The sequence below is a fragment of the Hydra vulgaris genome, chromosome 13, assembly GCF_038396675.1.
Source record: "Hydra vulgaris chromosome 13, alternate assembly HydraT2T_AEP".
In the NCBI taxonomy this organism is placed as follows: Eukaryota; Metazoa; Cnidaria; class Hydrozoa; order Anthoathecata; family Hydridae; genus Hydra; species Hydra vulgaris.
Window position 1 is genome coordinate 42977416 of NC_088932.1, and position 27632 is coordinate 43005047.

General features: G+C 28.6%; 1 protein-coding gene across 2 annotated transcripts in view; it reads left to right on the top strand.

The window, feature by feature from the left end:
• LOC100210445 (dmX-like protein 1) overlaps positions 1-27632 on the top strand; it is a 132109-nt gene that overhangs the window by 26152 nt on the left and 78325 nt on the right. For both annotated transcript variants that reach the window (XM_065816573.1, XM_065816574.1), the window contains exons 12-14: positions 6639-6801; positions 20037-20126; positions 20396-20656. In XM_065816573.1, coding sequence (XP_065672645.1) covers positions 6639-6801; positions 20037-20126; positions 20396-20656 — 514 coding nt within the window. The remainder of the gene's footprint in view (positions 1-6638; positions 6802-20036; positions 20127-20395; positions 20657-27632) is intronic.

Genomic DNA, 27632 nt, shown 5'->3' on the forward strand with positions numbered 1-27632 from the left:
GAAAATAATTGTACCACTTCTTGCATTCCTTTAAATCTATTGTCGAGTTGGTTGATAACGACGTCCAAAATTTTTATAAAAATATTGATGCGAAAAATTTCCTCACTACTATCAAAACGGTGATCTGTAGATAATTCGTCAAAATGCCTTTTCACAATTTTTCTTCTTTTTTGAAAAAATATTGCAGGAATCTGCCACGTTGTCACTATTTCTACCGCTTCAAGTTTTGCTGAATCAAACATCTTTCTATATTGTTTTAAATTTTTGCTGGCATTTTCTAAAGAACCTGAAGCTGTCGTAAGATCTAAATTTTTAGTTTGCAGCAATTTTGATGGTATATGTACATCATTAAGGATTTTAGACAAAAGCACGCATAAAAAAACAAATTCGAAACTGCTCATATTTTTTTGTATTCATACTGCTTCTTCGCGTTCTTCACGTTTTGTACTTGTTATTGATATCTTGGAAAGAGCTTTCATTATATCAAGAAAGCGAATTTTAACGCCGAAAAGAGAAGTATATCGTCCTGCCCATCGCGTTGGATTTAACCTTTTTAATGTTATTTGTGATTCTCCTGTATATTTGGATAGTAGATCCCACCTGTTTATGCTATTTCCGAAAAATTAATACACATCTTCTAGCATTACAAAAAATGAAGCAACTTCAACACAACATTTAACTGCATCATTAATAACAAGATTTAAATTATGAGCTGCGCAATGCATATACATAGCATTGGGTTGATTTTTCTTAAAAAGGGCCTGAACCCCATTGTATATCCCACTCATGACGTTCGCACCATCATAACCTTGACCCCTGCAGTTACTTAATTTTATATGATGTTTTTCTAACAGATTAAAAATTTCTTCATGTAGTCCAGCAGCAGTGTGGTTATATATTTCCGTGAATCCCAAGAAAACTTCTTTAATTTCAATTGATGTGGCTTCATCTTTTTCATTTTTAATAATTTTTACGTATCTAAATACTTGACTGAGCTGATCTCTTTTAGTAATATCTTGTGTTGTATCCATTATAATTGAATAAAAAGGTGAACTATTAATATCAGCTGTAAGAGTGGCTTTTAAATGTGTTGCAAGGCAATGTATGACTTCATTTTGAATTTGATGGCTTAAATATTTTATAGATCCATTTGGCATACTCAAAACTTGCTTCATAATATTATCATATTTAGCTAAAAGTTGAACTTGGGTTAAAAATTACCATTATATTCATTGTCAAATGATTCACGATGACCACGAAAAGCCAAAGAATTTTTACAAAGTGCTAATGTTATATTTACTATCCGCTCTAAGACTTGCACCCAAAAATTTGATTGGTATCGTATTTGTTCTTCTATATTTTTATCAATTGTTTCATTATGTCGCCATTTTTCATAAATGCAACAAGCAAATAAATGTTGTTGACTATTTTCGTGAATTTTAATTTTTTTAGAAAGACCACGCCAATCTCTGACACCATGCTCACGCCAGTTATCCTTTGCTTTTTGTTCTTCTGAGAAAAGCCAACAAGGCTCGCAATAAATGGCATCAAGTTTTGGGGAATAGCAAAGTCACATTCTCTCTATAGATCCATATTTTGTGGTACTTTTAAAATATTCCTTGGAAAACCTACGGTTTTCTTGCAAGGGGTCGCGTATAAAAGGACCTTTTGGCCGACACGATTCCGATAATACAATTATTTTCTTAATATCTTTTGTTAGTATTTTACCATGAAAATTTGCAATGTCAGTAGAAAATAATTCACTTGATTTTTCTAAATTAATTTGTTCAATGGTGTCATTCATATCAGAGTTTGAATCTTCCTGGTCTTCATTTCGGTGGTTTCTCGGAGACCTATTCACATCTTCTTGGTTCACATTTTTATTACCAGTAGCAATGTTTTCTTCGATATCATCATGTTCTACTGACTGATTTATACATACCACTTCTGCAGAGTTTTGACTTTCCACTTTCTTTTCCGCTCGCTTTTCAATTGGTTTCAAAAACGTTGTTAGCTTTGGCAATTTAGCTAAAGTAGCTTTTGTTTCTTTTAACTTTCTTCTTTTTGCTGCACCGCTTGTACTACTTAATTTCTTTTCCATTATTATGAGTCAAAATCTAAATTATTACAAATTTATAAATTCAGTACCTGTTGTAAAATTTTTAATTATTACAAATTTATTAATTACCTTTTATTAAATATATCAGTGAAGTAATAAACTCTCGTGCAACAATACTTTATTATTCGTAACACGATTAAATAAATTGGAGACTAGTAATTCAGATAAAATAAGAAATGAAAAGTTAACTTAATACAACTTAAGATTTAATATAAAATTGAAAATGAGAACATACATTTAAAAGTTAATTTGTATATGCAACAAGGATTATAGAATCATTATCCTTGATATGCAACGACATAACAAATAATATTGTTTATATTTTAAAAATATTGAATATGCAACTAAGAACTTATAAATTGAAGAACTTCTTACAGTTTAAAAAAAATTTATACGCAACAAATTATTACTTTTACCGAATTCAGTCTAATTGTCTAATTCATACACAAACACTATATATGAGGGCCCCCTATAGCTGGTAGGCCCCCCCGCAACGCAGGGTCCTGCGTTTAGTACCGCCACTGTATATATATATATATATATATATAATATATATATATATATATATATATATATATATATATATATATATATATATATATATATATATATATATATATATATATATATATATATATATATATATGTATACATGTATATATATAACACTACAGCAGCCTAATTACCATTTCACTTTAAATATAATAAAGTGTTAACTTAATTAAAGTATAGTGTAAGCAACTATTATATGTAAGGCAAATATATATTGAAATATAAGTATACCAAACTGTAGCATGTAAGTTTGCTACTATTTCAACTCTAGCATGTAAGTATGCTACAACTGCAGCATGTAAATATGCTACTATTTTAACTCAAAACTAATGGAATTTTTAAGACCATCATGAGATCAGTATTTAGTGGCATATCCATTGTTCTTAGTAAACTCAGTACATCTATGAGATATTGAAACTATAAGTTTGTTGGTTTGAACTATTTTTATTTATTACCAGCTAGTTTGAAGTTCCAGATATTATTCTTCTGCATTTCTGAACTTATCATGCAAATGTATTTTATCATCAAGTTTTTTTCATATATTCTCATTAGAGCCAAGGTCAGGAGATTATATAGGTCATTGAATATTAGATGTGTCTCTTGGACTAGTAAATGGATTTTTTTTTCATGTATTTAATGATCTCTAAATGCTTAGTTTCAACCATTCTTTTGGTTTTTGTTAAAATATATTTGAATAAGAATATAAATTGGCTTGAATCACAATTTTATACTTTTAACATGAATTATTTTGTGCAGTTCAATAATCATTATTTGGTTTAAAAGCACTATTATATTTATTACCTTTCTGTTGTCTTTCAGCTACAATTTTACTTTAAGTTTCTACTTGATAAAATTAGTAGAGTTTTATGTAGCACAATAAACTAATTATAAAAGTGTTATCTTCCTCAGTTAAAACCATGATTCAAAATAAATAAAATTGCACTGTTTGATAATTTGTTGGTATTAGGATAAAGTTTTCTTTGTTTTTAAATTTTACAATTTTTATACTGTTTTGTTTTCATACTTGGAACAAAAAAAAAAAAAAAAAGTTTAAAAAGAGTCATACAAGTGAGAAAAGAAAATGAATATATTTCACAATTATTATCAAGTAGTATAACTTATAAAGATTTTAAAGTTAAAATTGATTTATAATTGTTTTAAGCACTTTTATTGAGAAGGAGACGTGCGCGGTAACACTTCTTATATGACCATGCATATAATTTTTTTTTTGACAACTTGGCCACGGCTTCTTTCATGTTTTAAGTGAGCGCATTTAAAAAATATGGTGATTAAACAAATGCAAACTTAAGCTAAAAATAAACAAACTAAAAACAATGCATCTTAGCATGCTTTTATAAAATGTGATGTATCTGATGTTTCCCAATTTACATTTTGTATTTGGAAAGCATTTCATACTAAAGCCTGTCTCTTAACATTAAAAGTTAAAAATCTACTGAAATTGTCAAATACAAGTTTTGCAATTAATGATTTCAACATTAAAACTCTATTTTGAAAAGATTTATACTTACGATTGTTAAAAACAAGTTGCGCTAATAAAATCTAAAGGCCAAATTTGTTATTTTATTTTTAATTGTATTACAAATATTTTTGGGAATTTTCTAAAAAACTATACAAATAAGTATGGATTGCTGATTGTGGGAGAAAAAAAATGCTTAGATATCTTTTAAAGAATATTTCTTTACAATGATGTCATATACTAAAACTCTTAAGAATTTAACACACATGAAATAAATTATCAAATCTGTAGATTGTGGTGTAAATTATAAAGACTCTCTAAATCTGAGAATTAAAGTAAAATGTAAAAGGCGAGTTTTGAATAAAATGTTAAGTTTAGTTTTTGTTGATATAAATTTATTATTTAGTTTTAATCAAAAATAAATTTAGCTCAATTGTTTTTTGTAATATTTTCTTCAATATGAACACATATATAGAGTTATAATTTTTTATTAATTATTTTTAAAAAAAATGTAATTTTGTTATTTAAAATATCATTATGCTATGACAATAAACTTGATATACAAATCAAACTATTGTAGCTTTAAAATATAGTAGAAATAAGTATAGAAGAGAATTTTAGTATCTTATTTGGGTAAAAAAGTAATGTAAAATCTTAACAATGTAAGCGAAGTAAACAATGTAAACGATCTGTCAAGTATAATGTGGAAAAATTTGTAATCAACCCATGGATAAGCAGATACAAAGTCAGAACTACAGCAAAAGCAAATCACAATGGAGGTCATCCCCTCAAAACATTAAAATTAACTTATCATAAGTTGGTAAAATTTGCGAAAAAATATTTGTTAGCTGGAGATGTAATAAAAGAATTAGAACTAAAAGTTTTAGAAAATTTTTTATAAACTTTGGCATATATATAATTCTGACATATATAAAATTCGCCAAATGGTCACACACGAGCAGTGAATGCCTGAGGGAAGAAATGAAGTACATTAGAATAAAGGAGAATAATTTTTCAAACAAAGCATATTTTGACAGTTGTCAAGACAAAAATAAAGATTAATAGAGGAATATTTAAAATATAAATAAGACAGACAATGCACCTAAACAGTACTAACAATAATAATAAAAAATAAATTGTTATAAAAATACTAATATGAACTAAGATAAACAAAAAATATATCACCAAACAAAAAATAAAAAAATACATTAAAAAATAAAAAGTATGCATACAACAAAAAAAACATCGAGTCACATCTATTATTACTGGCGTTTCGATGAGGATCAGCACAAATAATAAGTATAAATACTGCTTGAGATGTAATTAAAGAATTAGAACTAAAAGTTTTAGAAAATACTGCAAAAATTCTGTTTATTTAAAAAAAAAATAGAAAAGCTAGAATAGGATTTGTTCATAAAAGTTGGACTGCAGAGCAATGGAATCACATTTTATGGAGGAAAAAAAAAAAAAAACTAGACTCCCAAAATGCAAGCAATTGAATCTAAAGAGTTTTTGGTTTGGGACCATTATATAGAATCAATGGCAACTTCATATATAAATATATTTAGGAAAAACAAATGGTTTCTTTTGCTGATGTAAATATGCCTTTAAGATGGCAATTTCAGCAGGGTAATTACCTTAAACAAACATTCAAACTTATGGTTTAATTAATAATAAAATCAATTTAATGAAATAAGTTTTTTAATGAACTTCATTGAAAACCATTGGAAGCAGTTAGATGTCATCTGACTGAAAAGAACAATTAGTAATGTTGATCAGATATAAATTGAGCTCAAACATGTGTGGCAGGTGGTAACTAAACTAAAAATTCATAAATTGGTTGAATTAATGCTGTGTCCTTATAGAGAGCTTATAAAAAACAGAGAAGTAATTAAAGAATCCCAAGTTATATCTTTTAGAATATGAATCCCAAGTTATATCTTTTAGAATATACCTGAATCCCAAGTTATATCTTTTAGAATATTGACAACAAAGTTTTAAGTTAATTTTTAGTTCTTTTAGTTCTTTTAGTTTTAGAAGTAATAATTTTACTGTTTAGTTTAACTCTACATAGCATGACAATCAGAACGTTTACTTTTTGCCACTTCTAAACAAAATAATTTTCTCAGACTTGATGCAGCAAGTGACATTGTTAAAAAAAAATCATTTGTGTGTATTTAGCACATATTGATATTATATGCTGAGTTTTTTTTATCGTGACAGTCAAAACAAAAAATCCAATATTAAAAAACAACAAAAACCATGTAAATTATGTTTAAAAAATGCACTATAACATTATCAAAGTTCTCAATTATGGTTTTTGATATGATTTTTAAAGCTCACAACAGGACTGGATATTTTTTTCATAATTTATTTTATTCATTTTATTTTGCTTTTTTTTTTTTGAGTTTTTTTTGAGAATTTGAGTTTTTAAAAAATTTTTATCTTTTTTTCCTTCTAAAATTTTTGTTGGTTTGTTTGTTTTTTTAGCTACATTGTGTTTCTGGCAATCAATTAACATCGGAATCGAATTTAGAAGCAGATGATTTTCAAAAAGATCCTGAAGTAAAATTACAATCCAGAACAAGAACCTTCAGTGAAATTTCAACTTTTTCTTCAAATGGTGATAATTCAATTCTGAAAACTAATTCAAGTAAATATTTTTTTTTAAATTTTTTTTCATGCTATTATTTCATATACCTTCATCTATTAGGCTAGTGCAGATGTCAGTTGTGGACAGGAAAGGCATACGATCGCACTCTATACCTGACCACGGATTTATTTATTTTTTGTAACAACTTAACCACAGCTTTTTAGATTTTTAAACACATTTCAAAAATGCTCTAAATAAAGTATAAGTTAATAGAGCAAAAAATTGCTTTTAATAATTGTATACTATAAAAGACATTTATTTAAATTATCGAAAGATATTATATTGTTAAAAAGTGTATTTTTTACAATGAATGTAAATGTTTTTTATTGATTGTTTTGATAAACTTTTTGATGAATCCATAAATGTAATAGTTGGAAACACAACAAAGTTATTTTTTTCTTTTTCTTTTTTTGTTATGCTATGTAAACTTTCTAATAAAATTTGTTTACACTAAGCTAAATGCTTTTAAATAAAGTTTTAAAATGCTAATAAATAAATTGTCATATTAAATAAAACTTATTTTTTTCAAAAGTATTTTTTTTTAATGATAGATATAATTTTTTTAAACAATTTGTATTCTTAATTTTATAAACAACGACAGCAATGAATGCGTTTCAATTAACTTTTTTTTCAATACTTTTTGATAATTTAAATAAATGATCATTAGAAGTTTTTTTATTTAAAAGAGTTCACCTAATATTATAAAAACATTAGAAAAGATCAAAGTTTTATAGTTCGTCATGTTGCACAGTGCCTCTAAGAGGTCAGAAAATGGCCAAAACTATATTTATTTTAAATTTTATTTATACCAATTTTTCTTTTAAATTTTTCATTTTTTCCGTGCTATAACTTTAGTTAAACTAAAAACGGTAGGAAGTTAAGCATAATAATAGCTTGGCGCTTATCGACATTAAGGACATTGGGGCAAGTTTGTTCAACTGAATTATTCAGAAAGTTATTTAAATTGCTTCTGACAACCATAAAAATATAAAGGGAGAGTAGGCACTTGTAGGTAAATTTAGATAATGAAAAAAAAATTCAGTTAAAAACTCGTCAAACCAACGCAACAAGTTATTTAACCTTGAAGTAATTACAAAACATAATTAAAAATAATTTTCTATTCGAGTTTTAGTTTTTTTTCAGATTTATCTTAATTAATTTTTTTTAGAGCTTTAGGTTTTTTTTTAATTTATCTTTTTTTTTTTTAATTTCTCTTTAGTTAAGATTTCTTTCTTTTTATATAGTTTAGCCTGTTAATAATTTTTTTCCTTTGTCGGTTTTATTCAGTGCGTTTTTAATTATCTAAAGAAACATAGTCAAGCTTCCAAAAAAAACAATTACAAGTGTGGTCAAGTATGGAGTGCGGTAGCACGATTGCTATGTAAACCTATTACATTGCTTCCTGACTAGGATTATGAATACTGGGTTTACTCATAAAGTTTTACTTATGCCTTTGTGATGTTGCTATAAATGGTTTTGAGGCCCATCAACTTTTGTAAAATATCAGAATGTTAACAGTGCTATGTTGTACATGGATGGTGTCCCTGTTAGTGCTTTTGGTATGCATTGTTGAGGCCACATAAGGATCCTTAAGATTATAATGTTAATTAGCAGAACTAATTAGCTGTTAATTCTGCTAATTAACTAAGATTAATTAGCAGAACAGAGGTAACTGCATAGCTCATTGGTGCACTATCCATGCACTATCTCTAATTAAGTCAAGTTCACTAAAAACTTCAAACATGACAAAAGTATTATTCTAAAAATATTACACCACCACCTTACTGTTTCAATCTATCTGCTTCAAATTTTTATTACTTTTAAAGTAACATTTCATCAGTCGAATCTTACCTTCTACAACCAGATTTACTTGCTTTTTGTGAGACTCATTTGAATTAGGTTGTTTCATCTAAGGATCTAAGTGTTGACGGCTATTATTCTTTGATTCACAAAGACTCCGATCGTCACATGCTTGGCTTGGCCATATAATCAAATTCACATCAACTCACAAATCTGTCACAATTAGCATTTAAGTCACCAATAATAACAAAATTGGATCTAGGATCACTGACACTGCTAGCTCTAAAGCTCTTAAAATTTGTAATTCTTAATTTGTATTTTTTAATCTCTTTCTTTCACTCTTTGATTTTAGTCTCTGAAAAAAATATATTTTATCTCACTTCTTCTGACTCACCTGATTGTTGCACTACTTACTACTACCCTAAAGCTGACTGGGATTCTTTTTGTCATTTTCTTTGTAACAGCCTTAGGACTGATTTCTTTCATTATTACGCTGATTATTTGTATCCTTATGTAATTTATATTACATTAGGGGGCATAGGGGCTGTAACTATAGTGTAACTTTATATATTTACTGGTAAATTTACCAGTAAATTATTACTATTGCAACCAATCCATTTTGAGTATCAAGCTTGCAAATATGATCAATATGATCTTCCATAATATGGTTGATCGCAGTAGGAATAATTTATTATTAAATTTATTGTTAAATACATTAAGTTAACCTTTACCAATTTTACTGTACTCAACTCTTATATTAAAGAGATTGAAAAGTATTGTTGAAACTTTAGCTCATTACTTCTTAGAAAAGATTAGTAATGAGATTTTTTTTGTTTATCTAAGACTAAAATTTGAGGAATGTCGAAGTCTTCAATAGTTTGGCATATCAGATGCTAAAAGTTTTTCTTAAATCTATAAACCAAATAATGTAGTCATTATTTATAGCTTATAATACTGATGTTAGCTTAGTTTTCAGTTTTAAAGAATAAAATGTTTTACTAAGTAACTTTTCAAAGCTTTGTAACTTGAAGATTTGAATGATTTTTATAAAAATCTTTGGTAAAGATTTTTGATTTAAATTATAGTTAAATACAACTAAGTCCCTTACTTCCCCATTAAAAGATAGTTTATTATTAAATCATTTCAATAACTTTAGATGATTTCAGAATATTAAGTGGTATAAACTTTTTTTTTTTCTCGTTATCTTCGCTTCCAACAACGCGGCAAGCAGCCAATATTAAAGATGGAAGTTACTGGAAGAGAAAAGATAAAGTTTATAGAGCAAGATAACGATTGACAGACGACTTAAAATATAGGAATTTATATGAATCAGGAAAACAAGATAAATGAAGGGAATTCCCAATAACTTATGTTCAAGGAAAAAAACTAGATAAATAAGAGTTTTTGTAGCACTTAGAAACAGTCACAGTAAAAGAATGAGACTTAATTGAATGACAAGTAACACAAGAATGAATTTTAGTAGATGGTACAAGGGACGCTAGCTCCCTTGTACCATCTACTAAACTCCCTAGTATCCGTTATAGTATTTGTAGAAAAGAGAAAGAGAAGCAACATTATATCGATGTAATAATGGTTGGAGATTGGCTGCAAGAGCAGGTCCAACTATGTTTACAATGGATTTTTGCATCTTGTCCAAAAGAGAGAGCATCATTAGAAGATCCGCCCCAGATATGGCAACAGTATTCCATACAAGGTCGGATTTGAGATTTATAGAGATAAAGATTGAATCTGGAGTAAGAAAGTGACGAGCATGATAAAGAGATGCAACCTTAACAGATGCTAATTTGCAATGGATTTAATATATGGTTTCCAAGAAAGATCAGAAGTAAGAGTTCAAATCTTAATCCTAGAAGATGAAGGGTAGATGACTCATCAAGTACATTACCGTTCATAAGTATAGAAAGATCTAAATTATTGCGGTAACAATTGGCTGAAAAAAATTGGGTTTTATCTGAATTAAAGTTTTTCAGCCACTGTGAGCCCCATGCTGTAGCAGAAGTGAGATCCTTTTCAAGCTCAAATACCCCTCTGAGAAATAAGAGAGTGTTGGCTTCTTAAGTCAAGAATCAACGATAGTATCATCAACGAAAAATGCCACCTTAAATGTAAGAATATCTGGAAGATCGTTAATGTAAATTAAATAGTATAGGGCTAAGGATAGGACCTCGAGAAACCCCTGAAGTTACAGGGCATGAAGTGTGCTGTCCATCAAGGACAACTTTTATACTATGATTGAAAAGGATGAATTCAATAATCTTGAAGATGTTATCAGATACACCATAAAAAGAAAGCTTATAGAGAAGACCAGCATGCCAAACTTTATCAAAAGCTTTAGAAATGTCAAGAGCAATAGCCTTAACCTCTCCACCTCTATCTAATGCACGATAAAACCTATTGGTTATAACTGTAAATCAGCTGTAGAATGAGAAGATCAAAATCCATATTGATGATCAGAAGTAAGTTATTACATTCAAGATGAGAGATTAAGTGTTTGTTAACTAAAGACTCAAAAACCTTGCTTATGACAGGATGAAGACTAATCGGATGGTAGTTAGATATGTCAGATTGTTCTCCAGAATTTTTGAAAATTTTTATAACAGATGCTGCTTTCCAGCATGCTGGAAAACTAGACTCCGATAAGCACTTGTTAAATAGTTTTGAATATAAAGAGGACAGCTTCGGAGAACACGACTGCAAGACTATAACAGGTATGTTGTCCAGACCACAAGCTGTAGAATCTAAGCAGGAAATCTCTTTTGATACAGAAGCTGGAGTCATACAAATGTCAAGCAATGGATCAACCTTTTTTTGTTGACTATATCAGGTAGAACGCAACCAGTGAAATATCAAGAGATGATGATGAAAAGCTCTTAGCAAACAATTCAGCTTTGTCTTTAGGTGAGGTGACAAAGTCTGAGCCATACAAGAGAGGTGGAATAACAAATTTGACCTTATTATTGATACTGTTAAAGATTATCCAAAAGTCACGAGAGACTAATTTTTGAGATGAAAAACGAGATTTCATGACCTGAGAATAGCAGGCTTTGGCATTAGACGAAACCTTTTTATAATGTTTACAAGCAATAGTAAACAGATGTCTGTTTTCTGGAGAATTGTTTTGCTGATAGTTATGGAATTAATGGTTTCAGTTGGAAACTGCAGCAGCACAATGTGAGGTAAGCCAAGGAGAAGTGTGACACTTTACCTGGAATCATTGAGAAAGAATATAACATTCCATGCCAGCCTGAATCCAAGAAGTTACGTTAGAAGCATATTTGTCAGCACAATGATGAAAGATTTCTACCCAAGGATTGTCACGAAGAAAATCATGGTAAGAGTTTCAGTCAGCTTTGAGGTATTTGTAAGAGGTACGTTGATAGGTGGGTTCAAATGATAAAGAAAAATGAGATAACAGTTTTAGAGAAATCAAACCGTGATCAGAAGCACCAATGGGTGAATGTGGAGCCATTTGGAAAGTTGGCTATTTGTGTTAAAGATAAAGAAAGCCAAAAGTTGTGAGCCTTAATGCCTGGAGAGTCACTGTCACTAGAACCAAGCCATTTAGTGTAATGAACATTAATGTCACCAACTACAAAAATATTGACTGAAAGATAAAGAGAGCGGGCTTGGTCAATTTGATCAGAAATAACATCGAAAAGAGTGCAGTTTTGAGATGAAAGAGAGCGATATAGAACAAAGAGAAAGGCAATAGAGTGAAGTAGTACTAAACGAAAGCACATAAAAGAATAGTTTGTGGATCCAAGTGTAGTTTCCCGACAAATGGGTGAATTTTTACGTATGTAAATCCCCAGGACAAGCATGTGACTACTGGAGTCTTTACAAATTTAAGGAAGGTAACCATCAACACTAAGATCACAAAGTGAGACAGCCGAATTCAAATTAGTCTCACAAAGAGCAAGTAGGTCTGGTGAACTTTGCAAGAGATAAGACTCAACAGAAGAAAAGTAAAATTTTGAAGACCACGAATATTAGTGAATGAAAGGTGTAGAGAACTTGGCGATGATGATGGCTTTTTGTTTAAAAAAAATTTAAAATTGGCTTTTAGTCAATTTTAAATTTTTTTAAAGTACTTCACTCAAATCATAGTACACTTTTTAATAGCCCAAGCAATTGCCTCATTACTATTAATAAACCCTAAGCCATGACAAAGGGCTCCAAATGTGGCTTAGTACTCTGATATTTTACTGCTGTTGATGGACTTAGCCTTTCTTATAGCTACTACAGAGTTCCGGAAACCTGATTACCAGCCAACCTCAGAACCTTATAACTGAGTTTTAGTGCTGTAGCCTCATTAGGAAATAATGAAATGAGGTGGTTGACACACAATTGTGCCAGTTTTCATGGTTCTTTTGAGAGAATGCTGCTTGGTTTCATAGCCACATCCAAGTTCATTTACATCATGATCAAGGCAAACTTTATTTGTTTTCATTAAAGTGTTGTATGAACATCTCAAGATATTTCTTTTTTTCTTTTTTTTATCGACTTTTTGTTTTGCAACTTTTCTGTCATGATATTTTTTTTACACATGGTTACTTTTAAGATCAGCTGAGCCCATGAATGCCTTCCTATCAGTTCTCATGATGATCAGAAGCTGTTTATCTTGAGGCCATAACCTCATTGTTTTTGTAAACTTGTGTTTCTATGGGTGAGGTTAATTTTTAACAGGTTTTTAACTGATTAAATAATTTCATGATTTCCTCTGCCATTTTATTTGGTTTAATTGTTTGTATTCTTCTTTGGTTATAAAATGGTAGAGTTGATTTAATTTAATTTGCAGTCTCGCTTTTAGTTTTTGTGTTGAAGTGTGCGATAAAACATAAATGCACCTGACTAGCAATTGTTAGCCTAGATCCTTGTATATCTTTGTCAGATTCAGTATAGATTGTTTCTAGTATGAAATATCTTAGACTTTTGATTAAGCTATTTTTTATCCACTAGTTTTTCAATTTTTTTCTTTTTATATAATATCTAAAAAAAAGTTTGAAATAAGTTACTAGTGTACCTGTCAAAAGAATACAAACAACAGTAAGTTAAAAAAAAATAAGCAAATTTTGGATAAAACTGCTAAACTGTTTATTTTATTAAAAGAAATATCTTTTAAGATTTTCTGTATAATAATATAAGTAAAGAAGAACATATAATACTCCAATTTATATTCTCAACCTAGTAGTTACAATTTACTCCCGATTATAGACAAGTTTTAAAAAGTTGCGTCAATCTTGAAACTTCTACCACTAAAAATCTTAAATCTGCTACCACCAAAAATTGTCCAATTTTCTTAAAATTCAGATTCTTTCTATTTATTATGAAACTTACCCCCCTCCTCCCCCCGAAAAAAAAAAGTCAGGCTTAATCAGAGCATATAAAGGTGACCCTACTGTAATACTGCACAGTGTAACTAGGCATAATCTATACCATTTGGTATGTTGATTTTAGGTTTTTAGATGTCTCCAACTTTTTGATATTGTTATCCAGTTAACTGTTTTTAAGTTTCCAGTTATATTAGTTACTGTAAATACTTCTACTGTAATAAATGTCTTTTTATTACTCAAGCTGGAATTCAATATGTCCATTAATCATATTGACAACTATGAAAACTCAGCAGTTATATCAAAATTCAAGTACATCTTTGTACTTCCAAAGATTTACTAATACTGTTTGAAGATATATTTAGTTCATTTAGTGTAATTGAATGTAATATTAGAATTATGAGAGTTTTTGTAATACCGTGTTCTTTTTCTTGAGTTCTTCTGAAATGAATTGCTTTTGTTTTGGCATCACTTCTTGTCTAGTGCTTGCTACACAAGAAGTTATATTTTGATTTTTTGATGATTGTCTACAAAAAAGAATTTTCTTCAGATAGTTTTTTTTTATTTCTATTGTTTTTTATAACCCATGAAGAGTTTCTTTTGCTGCAATTTGAAAATCTACTTCTTCAATAATGAGTTTTTTCAAAATTTTCTTTCACTCTGATCTCATATATCCAATTTTTTTTTTTTTTTCACACTTTTTTCAGAACTTTTTTTTGATCTTGGTAAATAGTGTGTTTTACAACCAACAAATTTATCCAATATAATTTTTAGAACCAACAAATTTATTCAATAAGTCTGCAAATTTTTCAATATCAATTGTTTAATCCATTCAAGTACAAGAGAATCTTTTTCGTTTAATAATATTTTCTTTAAAGTTTTTTTTTTGCAGCTTCACATAAATATTGTAATTCAGCACTTTTGTAAATAATATATCTTAAGTAGTTTGTATTCAGTTGTCGCTGGAGCTAGGTCATGCTTCTTTTTTTGATTACTTATTTAAAACACATTTGATTTTCTGTTACCAGTTTGAGTTGTTTATTAATACTTTGTTGCCTTAATATATCCATCCATTCACATGTTTCATAGCAAATAAAATGCGAATAGAAAATTACTATACAAACAAAATGTGAAAATCACTATAAGAAAATTAAAACTGTATAATATTTTTAATTTTGTAAAAACATCAAGTAAGATTGATTTACTGTTTGTAATATTTCACACATCGTGTTAAAAAAAATAAATTCATAACAGAAACTTTTTAAATTCATTCATCTCTGTATATACAATTCATTGTATATGCAAGCTGTTGAAGTCAAGAAATAAACTTATACAGGCTTTTAGCAGGATATAAGATGTTGTCAGTCATTCGACATTTAAAAAAATACAAACTCATCCGACATTTAAAAAAAAGATGAAGGCATTCCATGGCTTGCGCCCACGGTTTCCTACTTAATTAATGCAAGGTTTCACATTAAGTTAAAAAATTTAACATTTTTCAGAAACATAACTGTAAAATAATTTTTTTTTTGGTGTGTTATGTTCTTAGTAAGAATAAAAGATTTTTAAGTTTTACAAATGATAATTCTTAATTTAAATTACTCAACTTGTTTCATTCTGAGCAATCTTCTTATGCTTTTGGATATTTATTTATAGTAGAGAGAAAACCACTGTGATACAGTAGGAATGAAAGACAATCATTTGCAATTAATCTTTGAATGAATTAATTTGATATTTTGATCTATTTTGATCGCATACATCGCTTTTAAAAATTTTCAAATAGTGTAAACGATTATTTACATGTATTGTCTTCTTTTTTATTTATTTTTATTTTTAATTAGTAAAATTAGAAAGAAAAAAAAATGCTTTTTACAATTTTTAAATAGTTTAAACGGTTATTAACCTTTTCGCTGCGCAATAAGTTTTGAAATTTTGTGACCGCTTTGTACATATATTTCTGTGGTTGCGAGTTTATTCGTGTTGAGCAGTTAGAGGTACAGTCGAGCGTACTTTATCCACACTGCTTGGGATTTATGAAGGATATACTACAGGAAAATAAAAAAAAATATATATATTTCTAAAGTGTTTATTCAAATATTTACTTATAGTACGATTTTATAAACAATAATAATTTTTTTTGTATAAAAATCCTCAAAGCAAGGCACAGCACATAAAAAAACGTTACAGGGTTCACATATATATCGAGATTCCCTTCTCTTTTGCTTTTTCATGCATACAATGCAACGTCTTGTTGGGTTCGGTTTTGATTCTGTTGCAGGAAGGAACATTGGAAAATGTCTAGCTGATAAATGTAATGGCAAATTGGAAGCTTCTACGGATTACCTACCAGGTTGGTTGCATTGTTGGGGAGTATGATATTTAGCTAGTAGTTGCTTGATCAAACTTAGTTGAAATTGTCCTACTGGGTGCTTTTTTTGAGTCAGCTGATCATAGAGTATAGATGAATTCAAAACTGTCATGTCAAATAAATGGAAAAAAGTTTTCTTGTACCATTTTATAGTTTTCCTCATGGTTTCAGTTGCACTCAGTATCATATCATTTTTATCCACAGTTCCCATATTTTTATTGTAGTCTAAAATAGAAATTGCCTTGAGAACGTTTTTACCAGTATTTCTATCAATTTTATCACAAGGGACCAATTGGTTGGTACGCATAGTAGACTAAAGTCTAACATCTCGCTTGTCATGCCATTTGATAGCTAATAAATTTATTACTTGTTTTACTTTCAATTTCACCTGTTTTTAATTTCTTGTTCAAAATGGGCATATCCTTACGATTGGCTCTAACAGTGCCGCATGGTTTGCATTGGTTTTATTTTCATTGGTTTTATTTTCAAATAAATGAGTAAGCAGCGCAGGGCTTGTATACCAATTATCGACATACACTGAATGGCCTTTTTTCAAATAGTCTCTCGTAAATGTTAGCACTATATTTCCAGATTTTCCAAGGTTCTCTATATCAAAATTTGCAATTTCTATTGTTCCTCCGGTGTATATTATGAAATCTAACATGTAACCCGTCTTACAATCGCACATTATAAACAGCTTTATACCAAAACGGTGCTGTTTTGATGGAATGTACAGTTTGAAAAATAAACGTCTTTTAAACAACATAAAACTTTTATCTATACAGATGTTTTGAAATGGAATAAGAGTTTGTCTAAACATATTTATCAAATGGTCAACAATAGTTCTGATTTTACATAAAGAATCTCCCTGAACGGGCGCTAATGTATTGTCAGTGAAATAAAGTAGTCGCAACAGTGATTGATTGCAGCCACTCTTGTGACCAATAATCATTTAACGTTGTTTTTTTAACCTGTGACATGAGGATATTTATTGCAAAGAAACAAAACATCTCTTTGAAGTTTGTGTTCTTCCATTGCTTGAGACGAGAATGATTATTTCTTGTATCTTGAGAAATAATAAATTGAAAGGTCAAGTTCATTTGTTCAGCTATCTCTTGCACTATAGCTTCTGTAAAAAACATTTGAAAGCACTCTAATTCCATGGAAGCAGCGTTACCCCTCATGGGCCCTGAGTTAACATATTTGAAATCATGAATTGTTAAAATGAAGGATTCTGCATCTTTCCATTCTGCATCTTTCCATTTCTTTATTGATCAGTTTTCGTTTCTTGTGTTGTTGCTCTTCAGTGTCATCAACTGTATTATCAGAATCATTGCTGTCTTCTTCTGAGAGCATTTCATCAACAAATTCTTCATTACTATCACTCTGCATCAATATTTTTTCTAATTCTTCGTCAGTTTAATATTTGTTTATAGCTATCCTCAAATTTAAAAAATCATAATAAATTAAATATTATATTATATAAATTAAATATATTTAATTATATTATATAAAAACTGCAGAGACCTGCAGTCATCTGAGCACAATGCATGATTAAGCCAACAACGTTGCAAAATATCAAATTTGCAGGTTTGTACACACACGTTAGTAGACTTCCATACGTATACAATAAATGACATAAATAGTCGTGTTGAGCAGGAAACTAATTTAAAACATGATGCGAAAATACTCGCTCGAAGCGTATGAGACCCTTTTTTTTTTGCGAGTATATATGTGTAGAGCAGCGAAAGGGTTAACATATATTGTCTTATTTTATATTTGTTTTTATATTAGTGACATAAAAAAAATTTACTTGATAGTATAATAATGTAATAAATTTCATGAAAAAACTTTTTTTAGGGTTTCGCGATCAACTTTTTAAACAGCTGTATAAATTTTTAATTGATGACTGTCAATAAAAACACTATGATAGATAAAAAAACTAAAATAGAAAATTCATTTATATGAAAAGTTTTTGAATATTCAAGTTTTTAAATACAAAGTATTTTAAAACTAAAAGTTTTGAAAAACATAAAAATTTTTTTTTGAACTTTTTGATATAGAAATTTGTATTTTTGCTCATCTAATTTTAATATTCATTATTAAATTATTTTTATGTGTAAATTTTAAATTTAGAGTGATTTAAAATTGCATTAAGTATAGGTTTAAAATTAAAATTGCATTAAGTATAGGTTTAAAATTGCATTAAGTAAGGTTTAAAATGTCATTAGTGATAAGGAATAAAACTTATTTAAATCAATAGCTTGATAGCTAAGATACTTGATAGGTAAGAAACCTGCTTGGCTTGCCAATTTAGGTTAACTAATATAGGATGTTAGTTAAAAGAACTTTTGTTGCAGTATGCTATTTTAGAATTGATTTAAATAAGCAACAAAAGTATTTCAGGAATAAGATTTACTATGATCTTTTGAACCTTTAGAAATTTTAAACCAATTGGGAATTTTGGGTTATACAGAGTGCCATCAGGCTTGCTAACACCCTGATATAGTATAGTTTTTTTTTAATTTATTTATCTTAAATTAAATGACAATCAAATAGACAATCCTGATGAAGACATGACTGATGTATTAGCAACATTCAGTTTTGGCAATTAAAAAGAGGACAGACAATTGACAAAAGTTGAGGGAAAAATCAGTTATTAAAATTGTAATTAATAGTTTTAAAAAAGAATTTTAAATTTCTTGTGTTATTATAATTCCTTAATTCTTAACCTTAATAAAAAACATGAATTAACTACCAACTAATTTTTAAAAGGTTTGTTTTAATAAGGGATCGTCCATAAAGTACATACGCTTGGAGGGGAAGGGGTGGTCTGCAAATGGCGTATATAAGAGATGGGGGGCAAAAAGTAAAGAGAAAGTAAAGTAAGGAGACACTAAATTAAAGAAAATATCATAAAATGTTGTGTAGATAGGTTAAAAGTGTAGATACTTTTAGGGAGGTGGAGGGCACTTAAAAAAGCGAGTAACAAAGTGTGTGTGTGTAGGGGGGGAGGGGGGAGGGGTCAAAATATATGTGCATACTAAGCGTACATACTTTATGGACCATCTTTAATTTAAAAAATGTCTAGAAATAGGAATACCATTAACCATTTCTTGATTAAGTTATCAGTGCAATATTATTAAATAAATATATCAAACCAAAGAAAGCAAAAAAATTATCTTCATCAATTTTATTTTTTAGTACTAAATCAATCGAACTAATAAGCTTTTGCTTTTTTGTTTGGTTGCGTAATTGTTTTTGTTTGGTTGCGTTATTGTTTTGCTATAAGTAGTTAAAATATATATAAATAGTTAAAAAAAAACTGCAATCAGTAGCTGATAATATACTACTTTTAAGTATTTGTCATTGAAAGAATTTTTATAACAAATAAAAAACTTTTTATAAGCACAGTCTTTACCAATTTTTAAATATCATTATTGCTCTCGCAGATATTATCTCAGGCAATTTTCTTTATCACAAGCCCTGTAATTGCCTGGTTGTTCCCTAAATGACCTAATTGTCCTATAATCATAAGATTGGAATTTTTTTGATATGTTCAATCCCAACAAATAATTTGCTTATAACATGATGGTATCTAAGTTATCTTCTGACTAATGATTTTTATGTAGTTATTATATAGTTGTTTTTTTTTATGCAGTTGATTTTTTTTTTATGGGTTGTTGGTTGTTTTTTATTATATAATTTTTTTATAGATGTTACTATTTCTGTTATACCACCTTTAATGCTTTCAACATTAACATCTGTTGATCGAAATAAAAATATTGAAACAATTGATGGTCAAAGTAAGATATTAATGTAGTTTTATTGCAATGTTCAACTAGTTTAATTTACAAGAATTTCATTGGATACTCTTTATTCTTGAACTTTAGTAATATAATATATAAAATATATAGTAAAATATTATATCAGTTTTTATTGTTCTCATAAATATTTCTATTTTTATTTTAATTGAATTAATATTTCTATTTTTATATTTAAATTGAATTAGCAAGAAAACATTGAAATAATATGTTTTAAATGTATTATAAATTTTGATTTTTGTAATATGTAGATGCAGCTGTTCAAGGTGTCTATTCAGTTTTGTTTAATCAAAAAGTAGATGATGATGATGAAGACAAATTAGATTCTCCAAAATGTTCATCGCATTATGGTGTGTCTCAGGCAAAACAACTTAATGAGTATCTAGAAAAATCACAGCTACCTGGTATAACAAGTCAAGAGCAAATGTATCTTCTTTTACTTTCTGAAACTGTGGCTTCTACTGATTATGACGTAGAAGTTGGTGTTAGTGCGAAAAATCAAAAAACAAATGGTAAAAATTCAAAATTTAAATAATATGTTAAGCTATCGCTTTTTTTTTTTTTTTTTGAATATTAATTTTATATATATATATAGATGTATGTTTATACGTATATATATATATATATATGTGTGCATATATATATATATATATATATATATATATATATATATATATATATATATAATTATAATTATATATGTATATGTGTATATGTGTGTGTATGTATATATATATATATATATATATATATATATACATATATATATATACATATATATATATATATATATATATATATATATATATATATATATATATATATATATATATATATATATATATATATATATATATACATATACATATATATATATATATATATATATATATATATATATATATATATATATATATATATATATATATATATATATATATATATATATATATATACAGTGTCTTAAAAAGTTATCTGACCAAACAGTTTTTTAAATATTTTTCCTAAAAAAAGTGCTGTATTTTCGTAAATTTAGACTTTTTTGGTAAACTCAAGATTAATAAAAATAAAAGAACATGTTTTTAAATAGATTTTCTTTATTTCAATGTAAAATATGAATCACAAAGTTTTCAGTCTTTAAATAAATGAATTTAGGTCGTTTTTTTATTGTCAAAAAAATATTCGACCAAACGCATTATTTGTTTCATAATAAATTATTATATAACAAAACAATTATTTTAATACTTTGTTGGGCCTCCCTTTGCTTGGATTACAGCTTCTAGACGTCTAGGCATTGATTCGACTAAAGATTTTGTTTCTTCTGATTGAATCTTTTCCCAGGCTTCTTCAATTGCCACTTTGAGGTTTTCTTTTTTGGAAAATGACCGATCTCCAATTTTTCGGTCTATAATTTCCCACAAATGTTCAATGGGATTAAGGTCCCGTGATTGTGCAGGCCATTCCAAGACCTCAACATTACTTTCAGCAAACCACTCCTTTGTTTTAGTGGCACAATGCTTGGGATCGTTATCTTGCTGAAATGTAAAATCAGATCCTAGCCGAAGTTTTCGAGCAGATGACTTCAAATTTTGCTTTAATATGTTTCTGTATTGCACCTGATCCATTATAGTATCAATAAATTGGAGTTTTCCAACACCCTTCCAAGCCATTGAACCCCATAGCATCACGTTACCGCCACCATACTTGACAGTTCCTCTCACCCAGCTTAATTTGTAGGCTTCTCCGGCTTTTCTCCAAACTTTTTGGGCTCCATCAGATGACTTTAAGTTGAATTTCGATTCGTCGCTCCACAGGATCTTTTTCCAGAAACTTAATGGCATGTTTTTGAACTTCTTAGCAAACTCCAATCTTCTTTTCATGTGTTTCTTACTCAAATATGGTTTATTACGCACAAGTCGTCCTTGAAATCCCTGGTCTTGGATTTCTGATTTCTGATGGGATAATTTGATTCCATAATTCTCTTCAGCTTGCTCAGCCAGTTTTCGAGCAGAAATGAAGCGATTTTTCTTGACTTGTATAATTAAGTTTCTATCAAAACTCTTAGAAGTCTTTTTTTTGCGACCCTGGCCTTCTTTTGTGGCTGTTGTTCCAATCAAATTATACTTCTTCATTATGTCGGATACTGTATTATGAGGAATTCCAGTCTCTTGCTGCACCTGACGATAGGTTTTACCCTGATTGACTAGATCGACAGCTAAATTTCTCTGAGAAATAGTCCAGTGATGTTTACCTCCAACCATTTTACTTAAAAAAACATTAAACCTTTTTTTTATACAAAACTTTTTTTTTACTACAAAAAACAGTTTTTTGTTATCAATTTTATTAATTGTATAAAAATTTGCTAAAATATTTCAACAAATTTCACATAAAATTAATTAAACTTACATAAATATGGCTTGGTCGGATAATTTTTTTACAAGCTTATTCAGTACTAAGTTTCTTTTAGGTCAAATAATAAACCAACTGAAGCATGAATCAAATATAATGAACGCTTAATAACATACTATTCCCAATAGAATTAAAATGACAGACAAAATAAGTATCGCTATTCATTGTTTTTAGTATAATTTAGAGCGTAAACATTTTTTATTAGGAAAAACTTTTTTGGTTGGATAATTTTTTGAGACACTGTATATATATATATATATATATATATATATATATATATATATATATATATATATATATATATATATATATGTATATATATATATATATATATGTATATATATATATATATATATGTATATATATATATATGTATATATATATATATATATATATATATTTATATATTGCTAATTCAATTTAAATATAAAAATAGAAATTAATTCAATTAAAATTTGGGTGGGTAATTTTGATATAAATGTTAAGTTAGGGCTATGAAGCATTACTAAAAATTTGTATTATAGTCTACTTATGAAAAAGACTCCTTTTGAAATAAAATGGAACTGCGTCTTGGACAAGTTTAAATATTAAACTTACTGCATAATCGTATAATGTAAATACAGATAGTTTTATGCTATGTTCCATTATTCAACATCTCATTACATTAAATTTAAAAATGCAAGCAGTTGTTGAAGGATAAATAGTCAGAGTGTAGTAGTACATAACAGCAAAATGTTAAAGTTATTTGCTATTCTTTATGGCTTAAGAATTCAAATTTACAGTCACATTTTAGTAATTCTGTTAAAGATTTTTGACACTGCAAAATCATTCTGTATTGTGATTTGTGTCTGAAAACTTTCATAGTTGTTGTAGAGATGTCTTTAATAGTATGTTCAACTGCCTGAGAATTGCATGGAATACCACTCAAGACATAAATGTAGAACTAGAAATGTTCAAGATTATTTGAAATAGTTGATGAAATCGGTGGTGGTGTTGCGATAGCAACAGAATGTCAACCAACCATATGAATGGCAAAGCTTCTGGATCAAGCTTGATGCTTGTTTTATCGAAGACATGTATCTTACTACTTTAAGATGTAGTTTGTGCATCAATTATGTTGTCACACAAAACTGACACATTGATACATTTTCTAACTCCTCCAATAAGAATGTTCTCAGGATGAGCAAAATAGCAGTTGTTTTGCAACACTGGTTCAAGAATTTTCCACTCTTCTTTCCCTAGTTCATAGCACTGCTTCATAAGATAGAAGAAATTTCTTTCTCCGTCAAGACAGGAAGAATGACGCTTTATGTTGAACCACAATGGTGCATAAGCATTTACTATGAATCTTGCAACTCTATGCAATGGTTTTGAAGGATTTTCTGTAGATATTTACAAACTAGGGGTGCACCATGCCTATTTTTGGGTGATGCCAATGCCAATTGGTACAGGTAAATGCTGATGCAGCGGCATCGAGCCTAAATTCAAATTTGCACTCTCTTTTTTTTTTACTAATAGGTAAATTAAAATTTTCTTTTCAAACAAACATTTAATTTTAATGCTTGCTTATTTGCTAAAAATTTCTTAATGCATAGTTGCTTTATTCATTGTTGAAAGTTTCTAACCAATTTATAGGAATTAAACTTAGAAATAAAATTAAAACTGAAAAGATTAAAGCAAGTTGTAAATTTCAATAAATAAAAATATCAAGAATAGGAACATTGATTTAAACTTATCTCTTTGTATAGTTAGATTCCATAAGTTATATAATTACTTTCCTAAATAATAAAAAGGCACTAAATGCAGGGAGCTTCAGAAAAATAACAGTTCAAAAATTATTTAAAGGTTTAGTGATTGCAGATATGTCTATATAATAACTTACGCTTATGCATGGAATTTGGTTTATGGAATAACTATATTTTTGCATACAATATAGTAACACAAAACTAAAAAATCTGATTTTTTAGTTTTGTGTTACCATATTAGCATCATCTGATGGTTACCAAAACAATTAACATCGTCTGATAGTTACCAAGATCAATGCTGATGCATCGGCAGGCTGATGTTGATGCATCAGTGCTTCCCTAATACAAACATAAAATACATTTGGCTTTTGTTCACTACCTTGCATCGTGGAGATTTCCTTACATAGCAGTCTGGAAGAACAATATTTGATCACAAGTAGTGTATCCCTGCTGAACAACTAAGCAAGGTTTGAGAAGGTCAGATCTGATCAGAGCTTAAATCTTTCTTAACACCAACACTCGCATCCTCAACTTTGCCGGATAGGTATATGTTTAAAGTTCACAATAACTAAATCTTTTGGATCAAAATCTAGTACAATGCCTATTTTATGTTGAAGTAGGTGGACCTGTTGAACATCCACCATCCAGAATAGAGAAATATTTTCTAAAAGGGAGTTCATTTGCATGTAACAAGCAGACCAACCAATGCAATGTTCTCCCAAGACCTTCTTCTAATTTTCTGGTTACTCTATTGTATTTACAGACCATTGTATATACTTTCTGATTCTTCCATATATGTACAAGCCTCGTTAAGAAGTTTTATTTTTCAAAACAATTTATGCAGAAAGCATTAAGCAGTAATTATTTGTTGTAGAAAACATTTTCACTGCAATTGTGAAATAATTTTTTTTGTTGATAAAATAATAAATTATTGGTAAATAAAGATAGGTAAATAAATTTTATTCTACTTTCCGTTTTTAAATTTATTTTATTATATTAAAATTAAATTTATTATTGAATATTAATAAATTCGAATTTATTTTATTAAATTTAATTTAAATTTTTAAAAAAATCTAAAGTGCTTCGTCTTAATTTTTTTTTTTACGTTTAGTATTTCCAAACTATGTTAAAGAAAAGAAAATTCTTTTTATTAAATTTAATTTAATTTACTTTTTTATATTTTTATGTCTTTACATTTAACTATTTCATTTATTTATTTATAGTTTCAAATGTATAAATTTTTTTATCCCAGTACGAAATGGATTTGTTTTTTGCGGCACTTTTTATGAAAAAAAAAGCTATTTAGAGTACTTAAAATGTTCTGACTAGTTCACAAAACCTGTAAAAATCTGTACAAAAACCATTCTAAACAAAAATTAAATATTTACTGTCTACATAACTTTAACTAATAAATTTAATAAAAAACTAATAAGATAATTAAATTTCAAGGATTCGATTTTTCCTCTGTAAAACAAAATTTGAGGTGATTTAAGTTTTTCCTTTTATTCTATACTTAATGGATATTATCTTTGATGACGATGAATAATATTTGAGAATACATAATTATCTTTAATATTTTTGATTCGTCAATCGGAATATGATGTTTATTCAATTAATAAACAACTTTTAAATTATTTAAACGATGAATATGTTTTTTGCAGTAAAAAAAATTTGCTTTTTGCAGAATTTTAATAAAAAAGTTTGAAAATTTTCAGAATTTATTTTTTAATTAGATAAAGCAATTTATGTAATTTTTTTTTTTTTATAAACATCTTCGCTTCCAACAAGTTTTTGGAGCATTTAGGAACAGTCACAGTAAAAGGATGAGACTTAATTGAATGACAAGTAACACGAGAATGAATTTTAGTAGATGGTACAAGGGACGCTAGGTCTTTAGAGCAGTGTCCATTATAGTAGTTGTAAAATAGAGAAAGAGAAGCAACATTATAACGATGTGATAGTGATTGGAGGTTGGCTCTTATAGACAAGGTGCAAAAACGCATTATGTTTATAATGCGTTTTTGCAAATTGTCTAAAAGAGAAAGAGCATCATTAGTAGATCCGCCCCAGATATGGTAACAGTATTCCATACAAGGCTGGATTTGAGTTTTATAGAGATAAAAAATTGAATCTGGAGTGAGAAAGTGTTGAGCATGATAAAGAGATGCAACCTTAACAGATGCTAATTTTGCAATGGATTTAATATATGGTTTCCAAGAAAGATCGGAAGTAAGAGTTCAAATTTTAATCCTAGAAGATAAAGGGTAGATGACTCATCAAGTACATTACCGTTCATAAGTATAGGAAGATCTAAATTATTGCGGTATTTGATTGGCTGATTGCCTGAAAATTACTTGGTAATGAAAATTACTAAGTAATTTTCAGGCCGATTGGCTGAAAAAAATTGGGTTTTATCTGAATTAAAGTTCGCCAGCCACTGTGAGCCCCATGCTGTAGCAGAAGTGAGATCCTTTTCAAGCTCAAATGCCCCCTCCGAGCAATTAGAGAGTGTTGGCTTCTTATCATGACAAGAATAAATGGTAGTATCATCAGCGAACAATGCCACATTAGATGTAAGAATATCTGAAAGATTGTTAATGTAAATTAAAGAGTATAGGGCCAAGGATAGGACCTTGAAGAACCCCTGAAGTTACAGGATATGAAGTGTGCTGTCCATCAAGGACAACTTTTATACTATGATTGAAAAGGATGAATTCAATAATCTTGAAGATGTTACCAGATACACCGAAAGAAGAAAACTTATGGAGAAGACCAGCATGCCAAACTTTATCAAAAGCTTTAGAAATGTCAAGAACAATACCCTTGACCTCTCCTCCTTCATCTAATGCACAATAAAACTTGTTACTGTTATTACTGTTAGCAAATCAGCTGTAGAACGAGAAGATTGAAATCTATATTGAAGATCAGAAAGTAAGTTATTAGATTCAAGATGAGAGATTAAGTGTTTGTTAATTAAAGACTCAAAAACTTTGCCTATGACAGGAAGAAGGCTAATGGGATGGTAGTTAGACGAGTCAGATAGCTCTCCAAAATTTTTGAAAATAGGGATAACAGATGCTGCTTTTCAGCATGCTGGAAAACTAGACTCCAATAAGTACTTGTTAAATAGTCTTGAAAGTATACAGGAAAAATCTAGAGAATACTTCTGCAAGACTATAATAGGTATGTTGTCCGGACCATAAGCTGTTGAAGAGTCTAAGCAGGAAATCACTTTTAATACAGAAGCTGGAGTGATACAAATGTCAAGCAATGGATTAGCCTGTTTGTTGGCTGTATCAGTTGAAATGCAACCAGTGGAATCAAGAGATGATGA